Genomic DNA, 9,814 nt, shown 5'->3' with positions numbered 1-9,814 from the left:
CATGTGAATTCAAACATACTCCCTGCGTCTCATATTACTTGTCCACTTTTTTTTTTCTTTTTTTTCTCAAAAGTCAAACTATATAAATTTTGACAAACATTTTGAGATCTATTTTTTCACCATATTGATATGAGAAGAATTGCAACTTGTAGTACATTTCGTGTAGTTTTTGAATATCTAAATTATAATTTTTAAGCATATTAAATTAATCCAATCCAATTTAGCTCCGAAGATTGGTCAACTTGACTCTCGCAAAGCGAAACATGACAACTAATATAGGATAAATGGAGTATATTCTTAATTTTTTTAAAATAATTTACATATATATTTGAAAACTGTTTAAAGTAAAATAAGCTATTATAACAATGTTAAAATATTTCAAAAAAAAAAAAAAAGTGTGATCAAAGAAAAACATCTTGGAGTTCCCAAATACTCCCTCCGGTTCAAAAAGTATATCCACTTAGTCATTTGTACACCCCTTAAGGAAATATTAACTTCAAAGCAAAAATAGGTAATTTGACTAATAAATTAACCCTAATTAAATAAGTATTGGATTTGATCATCTAACAAGGTTAAATCTGAAAGGTGAACACTCGTTTTCAACCAAAAAATAAAAGTTAATTGAACACTCTTTTTGAACCGCAGGGACTCCAATAATTTTGCCCACTACATAAATTGAGATAGAGGGAGTATTAAAACTTGTGATGAACTTAAACGGTCATTGTCATTTGTATAGTTATCAGAATAAGTTATTATTGAGAGTAAAATGAAGAATTTCAAACACAGAAAATAATATTTTTTTAAAACGAACTAAAAAAATGTTGGATAAAATGAAACAATAGGAATGCTATATTATTATGATCTATTTCCATTAGTGTCTTACTTCTTCTTTAATCTTTAAATTCAATATCACATCACACGTGACATGTTTAATTTATGACCACAAAATTGAAAAGGTACATCTTTAGTAGGGTGAAAAATTAGCCCATGAAAATATGACACGTCCAATCCGTTTAAGTTTAAACAAATTATTGACATTTATTAACTCAGACCATTTTAAGCTGTCCAATTAAGTGTTTTTCATTTCGTTACACTATCACAAGTAGCTATAGGAACCGCCTTCACCTCTCCTTCAACCCCTTCTCCTCACCTTTTTCTTTCTTCTTTTCCCTTCACCCATCCTTCATTTTCTCATCCCAATATATACATCCTCTTGTGTATATATAAGCACTTGGAGAATATCTGAAACCCAAAAAACTCAAGAAAAATTAAACTGAACGTTTGAACATGACAGAACCCTACTATAATTTTTCCACAGGATGGTTCAACTTCCTTCCTCTCCATCAACAATATCTTTCTTCTTCCAACTTTTGCTACAACAAAGAAATTGCACCTCCTTCACCACCACTAAAAGAAGCTCTTCCCCTTCTCAACAATAAGTATTCTTGTGAGAGTAGTACTACTTTTTCTCATGAGGAAGATAATAATAATGAGAATGTGAGTGTATCCTTACATATAGGGCTCTCAATTAGCCCTACTTCTGATGATATGACTTCTTCAAGGGTTTCTTTTTCATCTGAAGGAGTGAATATGGATGGAAATAAAGGAGAATTTGATGTGGTTTCTTTGAGCAATAATACATCACTAAATAAGGGTCAGTATTGGATCCCTACTTCTTCTCAGATTCTCATTGGTCCAACACAGTTCTCTTGCCATCTTTGCTACAAGACTTTCAACAGATATAACAACCTTCAGGTATGTAACTACTCTTGAGTTCAATATACAAAGATGGATTCAGAAATTAAACTGATGGGTTAACCTCTTTTATGTTTTTTAACACACTAAACTCACCATATTTTAAAATTATGAGTTCAAGATTTAATATATATTTGTTGAAATTTTAGTTATATGAAATCCTGGAGGCCAAACATAACCCGGTGATGCCCCGTCTTCTGATGATGAGTCCAAAGACTTGGTGCTTAATTACCATGGTTTCATTAAGTATTTATATATGTTAATTCCTTACCAACAAAAAAAAAAAAAAAAAAAAAACTTACCAAATGAACATGGTTGCAATCGTTTTCTCCATCAAGTTTATCTAGTTATCTTTTTGGGAATTCAAGTTTAATGAATCAATTACAAGTTGAAGTCGAAATATTTTGTGTCTTTTTGTTTCCCTTACAATTTTTTGGTAAAATGTTTTATTTGAAGAGTTCAGAAGCTTAATTCTTCATGTTTTTATCCATTTGTTACGGATCCCACGAAGACAAAATTTGATAAGTTTACACAACTTCAACCTAGATTTTTTTTTTTTTTTCTTTCAAGATATTTTCGTGCCCTGTCTTCAGAACGGTTCCCTTGGCCACTAAAAATCTAATGTTCCTCAATATTCATCACTTCCACTCCTTTTTATTACACCCACAGTGACCCACTGCAAAGAATATAATTTATCCTTATTTCTTGTTTAATTTGAGTTTTTTTTTTTTAATTTTATTCCCGCACTTATTTATGCATGAAATTAGGGTTTTGTGACAGATTTGCTTACATTTTTTAGTTCAGATTAGAACAGCTTTTCTTCTAAAGTCTATTTCTCCTTTTCCTTTCTCATTTTTTGGTATTTGGGTAATTGGGACTATTCAAACTATTTAGTGCTAAAACTTCTGCAACCAGGTGAATGTGGTCAAATGTGAGACTGACAAATTTTGCAGTGCAAAAACTGACAAGATTTCCAGTGTTAACACTGTTTCAGGAGAATCCAGACAGTTGATTTTATTTTCATCCCCTTCTTCTTCAGGATTCAGTAAAACATCATTCAATTTTCTCTGCATTAATGCTACTTCTGAAAATCCACTATTTCTTGCAGATGATAACTGTTCCTTTCTCTAATGAATGAATAATCTTATGACTAATAGTGCCTTTTCACTTTTTGTCATCCTCCCAATAACTCTTGTTCTAACTTTATCTGTCCATTTGGCCCTTCAAGTTTCAGCAAGATGAATATGTTCCTCCTTTACTCAACCAAATGTTTCAAAAACGCCGCGACCTCCCCGTGGTTTACTTGCATCTGGTTTATTAGGATCGCCTTTGTCGTATGATTTCTAGGAGATTTTTGTCCGTTAAAGATATACTCCCTCCGTTTCAATTTATATGAACCCATTTGACTGAGCACGACATTTAAGATAGAGGGAAGACTTTTGAAACTTGTGGTTCAAAATAAGCCTTGAAAATTTGTGTGGTTGTAAATCATTCATAAAGTGAATTTGTTTCCAAATTAGGAAAGGGGTCATTCATTTTGGCACGGACTAAAAAGGAAATAGGTTCAAATAAATTGAAACAGAGGGAGTATAAAATATATATATAAAGAATTTTCGGTACAACAGTAACTTTTTTGTATAATCTATTAGTTTGAGGGTGAGCTTAAATGAAACCATATTGTCAGTGAAATTCATGTAGTCCACCCCTTGGGATTAAAGTGTTGTCGTTGTAGTTTCACGGAGTATTCCTCTATGCATATCCTATTATATTCTTACTTGAATCCTACTTTGCCCCTCCGAACGTTACTATTGTTTGACTAAAAACTCTCAAATAGATTTGATCTTATATGATTCAAACATCAAAATATCTTCTTTTTGACTCTTAAAGGTAAACTTATGAAATGCACTTCATAAATTTTCCAAAATTCTCCAATATATACGGTGTAATTTGTTTTCTTGTATCAACTAAGTTTAAGTTATACGCGGTTCCAGAAGTTTTAAATAATGTCTCATGGGTGCTCAACTGTATTTAATCGAAAATTGTAACTAGTGCACTCCTGTTATCATATCTCGAGATTGGGTGCTCAGTCTTTCTATTTCCTTAATTTTTAATTAAGTTTGCAACATAAAATATGTATGTTTGGATTATCCGCCCGTTGGTTCTATTACTATAAAATTATTTAGGTAATCAAGTTACTTATAAAGTAATTGTAGATAGGCATTCATAAATTGTTATCCTAACAAAAGAGAGAACGAACTAACCTACAAGTTAAATTACATTGATAGTGTAGTCAGTGTATTTGTCTTATCTAATTAGAGTTTTCTTGATCAATGTTAGATGCATATGTGGGGGCATGGATCTCAATACAGAAAAGGGCCAGAATCCTTAAGAGGGACACAACCAAGTGCAATGCTAAGGCTGCCTTGTTACTGCTGTGCACCTGGCTGCAAGCACAACATTGATCACCCAAGAGCAAGGCCATTAAAAGACTTTAGAACCCTTCAAACACATTACAAGAGGAAGCATGGTGTCAAGCCCTTCATGTGTAGGAAATGTGGGAAGCGATTTGCAGTGAAAGGTGATTGGAGAACCCATGAGAAGAATTGTGGCAAGATTTGGTACTGTATTTGTGGATCTGATTTTAAGCATAAGAGGTCTCTTCAAGACCATATTAAGTCCTTTGGACGCGGCCATGGTGCCGTTGGGGTCCCTAATCTTGAGGAATTAGAGGAAGAATCCGATATTGAACAAGATTTAATGTAAATTTTTAGTGCTAAGAATTTTAAAGGTTGACTCTATGTTGTCTTTTCTTTTGCTATCCAAATTCACTCTTCTTAAGTTTGTTTTATTTTTTTGGATGAGAAAGGTGAAGTTTCTGTAAATGGTTTTTTCCCCTTAGCTTTGTAATATAAATATTTGTATATTCTAGTTCGGGAGATTGGTGAATTATATAAACGTTTCTGCTGAGATTTTTTTCTCTTAATTTTAAGGGAAAAGATACAAAAAAATTCAGCGCTTAAGAAAAAATCCTTGGCAAAACATGTTAGCTAGGGTTTGTCTGAAGCAGAAAATGAATCTCCCTTCTGAATTCCATAATATTTGTCATGATCTTTAGATATAAATATTAAAGATTTGTTTCATATCTCTAAGTTCTCAACTATAGGGAAATTCACCTCAGTATAAGAATAGTGGTTGCATGCGGCGGATCCAAGATTGAAGTTTATGAATTCTGAATTTTATGAATTCTGAATTTTAGCCCTTTTGAGTTATTAATTTCTAAATAAATTAATAATTTATACATTTTAAATTATTTTTAAAGATAATACAAAGTTGGATCAACGCTGCTAATGTTGAACCCGCGCCTTGTGCGTTTTGTGCAGTCCTTGAGAAAATGTTTTTGAAGAACATCTCTGTTAGCTTTGTCAAACATGACTTTGGCTTTTTTTTTTTTTTTTTTCATTTAATTTATTTCAGGAAAACAAATCGATTGCATATTTGAATATCAAAATTCATTTCCTTAAAATAAGCAAGTCTGTTTCTACTGCCTAGAAAGGGAATAAAGTGCATAACCATAAGAAGGAAGAGAACAGGCTGAACAGCAATATTTTCTTTTTAGAAAAAAGAAAAAAAGAGAGCGAAAAACGTGATATAATTACGGAAACTAAGCAGGCGTTTGGACATTTTATCTCTGATTTCATCTCATGAGATGAAATCCCAAATCATCCAAAAAGGCATGATTTGGGATTTGAAATCATGATTTCAAAAAATATAAGTGTAAAATTTGACACGTTTATATTTTGTAGAAAAAGACCCATAAGTTGGTAGATATATTTACCAATCATGTTTACCAACCCGGAAATGCATGCTCGGCGTGAAGAGATTGTTCGTACCGTGTGGGAGGATTATATTAAAGAGTAGTTACATTATGATTCATTCTAAATTTTCTTTTTTATTGAACTAAAGTTTGATCAATTGATGTTGTATTTTTTAGAAAGGCCTTCTAGTAGCGTATTAATATTATTATGAACTATGATTTACTCATTTGGTAAGATTGTATAAGAATTGAATTTTTTTTTATGGTTTTCACAACTTATGAGATTTTTATGTTTATAAAAAAAACTGCAACTTAAAAAATTCAAATTGCATGTCCAAACATGATTTCATCTCATGAGATGAAATCATGTCCAAACGGCTCCTAAAAAGGAGACTGGAGTTGGAAAAGTATGTCATTGTATTTTTTACAGTAATAACCTCTTCCTTAGTTTTAGTTTCCTGATTTACACTATAAGTGAGTGAACTGTAAGGTTTTATGATTAGAAAAGGGAGTTGCTTGCCCAAAAAAAAGAAGAAGCTTTTATATCTTTATATTATCACTAGATAATTTAAGAGATAATTACACCCTATGTTAATTAGGGCAATAATGCTACTAAAATTGATCCATTTTTTTAAATCTTACAAAAAATGACTCACTCCCCCTTACTCTCCACCCGAGTCCGGAACCAAAATGACCCAAAAAAAGACCATTTGAACCAAATTATCCCAACCAAAAAAATGGGTAACCATAGTAACTTTAACGCAGTAATTTACTGCGTTAAAGAACTTAACCATAACGGTGGGGTTAAGTCCTTTAACGCAGTAATTTATTGCGTTAAAGGGGTCCCTTTTTCTTTTTCTTTTGGTTAACTCCTCTTTCTTTACACTTTTTTAACGTACTTTAGCCATAGATTAATCATGTTTCGGGACTCCGAAACTTTAATATTTTATATAGAGCCCTACTTATTTTTGTGCGATTAATAAGGTAGGCTCAATACATCAAGGATAAGCAAAACTTCGGATTGTCATTTTAGTGGTTGAAAAGTGCTCGAACTCCATTTTTGTTTGAAGACTTGGTGTCATTAGCTTTAAGTTCTTTATGTTTTAGGGTTTAGATTTAAGCGTGCTATTTTTTAGTCAAAATTGCAGCATTCATACCAATCTCAAAATAATTAAATTGCATCATTCATAACAATATGAAAATACTTAAACGTGTTCATTAATAACATACCGAAAGTAGTAAAAATACAATCATCAAAGAAAGAAAAAACTTAAAATTCATCAATTCATGCCCTTGAGTTGATCTTCCGCCACCACCGCGAGATGTGCCACCACCACTAGATTTGCCACCACCACTAGAGGTACTTCCACCGTGAGATGTATTTTGACCATCATGTCGTAAGGGACACTTGCGCTTATCATGACCAACATAATTGCAAAATGAGCATTTTCGAGTGTATCTCCCTGGTGGAACATATATTTAGGAATACGGGAGTATGTTTTCTTTTCGAATTTACGGATAAATGCTTTATTTGCAACCATGGAAAATGGATCCGGTGGCCAATAACTCTCACTACCAAGTGGGTAGAACCTTCCAGCATACGTTTTTGCATAATTTTCAACTGTATATTCCTTAGCCATATACGTGGAGGCGTTCTTTCCCATTGTGATAAAACACTTGCAGGCATGAGAACATGACATGTGATATGATTGCCACTTGCCAAATGTGCATGTTCTTGGAATCTCACAAATTGTGTGGACGTTACCTCCTTTACCTTGGTGCACACTTGTTGTGAGTTTAAATATGTGCTCTGCATAGTTGTACTCCATCCGGTCGTGTTGCTGAGCCTTACATTTGTGATACTCGAACACTTGTGACAGTTTTGGCATCCATCTTAGACCGTCCACCGCAATTCCTTTGGCCTCTTTTGATCTATTGACGAACCGATCCATGACCTGCTTAAAAGTCATTCTCACCATTGCGGTGACGGGTAGTCCCCGTGCAGATTTTAACAAGCCATTGAATGACTCAAAGCTGATTGTTGTCAGCATCCCCCCATCGCCTACCTTCATCCTGCTGTAATGTCTATTTGTCTTTATCAATTGTATTCAACCAGTAGAAGGCTTCCTCATCCGCCCTCCTAATAGTCTCCATTTGCAGGTGAAACTTCTTCTCCTGATGCTCTATTGCAGCCGCCCACATCCAATTGCAAAGTGCTAGGCTTCGATATGCCTTTTTGAAGTTTGCCTTCAAATGCCTTAAACAATGACGATGGTAGGCAAAGGGCGGCTGCCACCTATGCAAATTAAACATATTGTTCAATATGCCAGCATTTCTGTCTGATATAACACATATGCCCATACGATCCTTAATAACGTGTTGCCTCAAGTAGTTCAAAAACAGACCCCACGTATTAGTGCTCTCATTAGCTGCAATTACAAAAGCTAGAGGGAATATAACTCCATTTGCATCCATTCCAACTGCAATTAGCAGCTTTATGTCATATACCCCGTACACATGTGTTCCATCTATTGATATTACAGGCCGACAATGAGCAAAACCATCAATGCATGGTTTGAATGCCCAAAACACAAACTCAAAAATATTACCGGGTATACCGGGCTTCGATTTGAGCTTCCATTCAACAACAATACCAGGATTGAAGTGTTGTAGAGCCGCCATGTATCTCAGAAACTTCTTGAAAGAGCCCTCCCAATTGCCGTAGACTATCTCATGTGCACGCCTATGCCCAAGATACGTCTTCTGCCTACTAACGGTTTTGCGATATACTTTCAGGACGGCTGTAATACAATCTTTAATAGGGTACCTAGATAAGTTGAAATATCAGCATATAGCAATGAGGAACATCGTATTAACATCAAAATTAAAATAAACTTAGGCGAAAGGGATACCTTGGGCTTTTTGCAATGTCCCCAACTAACACAGCAACAATCATATTGGTATCTAGATTGCAATGATCATCTGGGAGGTCACCCATGTCACAAGTGTGCCTTGTGTAGAACTTTGAAATAGTCCACATCTTTTCAGCAGTCTCCTTACCACGGAGCATCCATTGGCAACCTTGATTTTTTCGCTTGCAGACCAATCGCCAAAGTTTTCGAGTGGAATCGTCAACTTTGAACTCCCTCATCCCCTGGATGCAATAAATCTTAACAACCCTTTGCAATGACTTTTTCGAGTTAAAAATCATGTCTTTTTCAATCTGAACCTTCTGTTTTACGAGATCCACTGCTCTTTCCACAAACTTCGCCGAATATGATTATCATCCCTAGTAAAGACAAAGGTATCTAAGCGATCTTGATGATCAAGATAGGGGATCTCATCGAAATGCCACTAAATCGGGGTCGACTCTTGCTGTTGAAATTGGCTTTGCGGCAAAGGCGCTTGCTTGTCAAATGGGTGTTGTGAATTCAATTCTTCCTGGTGTGCCAGACTGTTTATCATGTCTTGCAACAGTTCTACTTGCTATTGAGGATTAGTTCGAACCTCAACGTCATCCTCACTTTCTTCATCTTCCCTTTCCTCCGCATTAGGTATTTCCTTACTATCACTCGATGATGTCACTATATAATTCGGATAATCCGAACCATCCATAGTAGGTCTTTGCTTATAATTTGGTGCAACGACCACATTCTCCAACTAGAGTATTTTAACTACTACACATCAAATAATAGTATTAATGTTAAAAAAAATAGACGTACCGATAGTAATCAACTGCACCGAACTTGAGGAAGGACCATCGTTTTGAGTAGGTGTATAACCCCTAAAAAATATAATCAACATCATTAGTAGCATTCAAGTAATAAACATATGCTACTACACATAATAATAATAATAATGATAATAATGAATATTTACCACTACCCATCAAATTATTGACTTAAACTTTCCAGAGGCATTTGGCTCCTCAAAATGCCTTCATAAGTGATCACGTCAGGGTAATTGTGTTAATGTGTAAGTTCCGCCGAGTAACTTCAGCCTGAATTCTAGATGGGCTTGCCCGACGAGGTCTATTTCGGGCTTCCCGAGGAGCTGTAGCCATGACTTCAAGTCGATTAATGGGGACCTTCTCTACGTACATTTCAAGGACGTTTAAAGTTATGCATTCCCTATAATCGTAAGGCGCCTTCAAATAATCTGTCAAAGAAACATCGTCTTGAATGTACCACTGTCCATAACTAGTTACCCCTTGCGACGTAAATGATATTGGATATCTTCCAATTA

At 34.7% G+C, this 9,814-nt stretch overlaps 2 protein-coding genes across 2 annotated transcripts; one reads left to right on the top strand and one right to left on the bottom strand.

The window, feature by feature from the left end:
* The first annotated feature begins 1,118 nt into the window (after positions 1-1,118).
* LOC132063132 (zinc finger protein WIP2-like) lies at positions 1,119-4,716 on the top strand. The gene is made up of 2 exons (XM_059455571.1): positions 1,119-1,755; positions 4,093-4,716. Exons 1-2 carry the CDS (start codon positions 1,288-1,290, stop codon positions 4,516-4,518), a joined length of 894 nt encoding a protein of 297 aa, XP_059311554.1. The 5' UTR covers positions 1,119-1,287; the 3' UTR covers positions 4,519-4,716.
* Positions 4,717-7,654: 2,938 nt separating this feature from the next.
* Positions 7,655-9,184, bottom strand: LOC132061870 (uncharacterized). Its single transcript, XM_059454557.1, has 4 exons — positions 9,077-9,184; positions 8,482-8,723; positions 8,290-8,396; positions 7,655-8,097 (listed from the first exon to the last, which is right to left on the bottom strand). Exons 1-4 carry the CDS (start codon positions 9,182-9,184, stop codon positions 7,655-7,657), a joined length of 900 nt encoding a protein of 299 aa, XP_059310540.1.
* Positions 9,185-9,814: the final 630 nt, after the last annotated feature.

This window comes from Lycium ferocissimum, chromosome 7 (genome assembly GCF_029784015.1).
Source record: "Lycium ferocissimum isolate CSIRO_LF1 chromosome 7, AGI_CSIRO_Lferr_CH_V1, whole genome shotgun sequence".
Lineage (NCBI taxonomy): Eukaryota > Viridiplantae > Streptophyta > Magnoliopsida > Solanales > Solanaceae > Lycium > Lycium ferocissimum.
This window is presented reverse-complemented; position numbering and strand designations above follow the sequence as displayed.

Coding starts and splice junctions, on each gene's coding strand:
- LOC132063132 (XM_059455571.1), top strand. CDS start 1,288: ATGACAGAACCCTACTATAATTTTTCCACAGGATGGTTCAACTTCCTT. Junction 1,756..4,092: donor ACAGATATAACAACCTTCAG/GTATGTAACTAC, acceptor GATCAATGTTAG/ATGCATATGTGGGGGCATGG.
- LOC132061870 (XM_059454557.1), bottom strand. CDS start 9,184: ATGGATGGTTCGGATTATCCGAATTATATAGTGACATCATCGAGTGAT. Junction 8,724..9,076: donor AAAGTGAGGATGACGTTGAG/GTTCGAACTAAT, acceptor TATTGCATCCAG/GGGATGAGGGAGTTCAAAGT. Junction 8,397..8,481: donor GACATTGCAAAAAGCCCAAG/GTATCCCTTTCG, acceptor CAACTTATCTAG/GTACCCTATTAAAGATTGTA.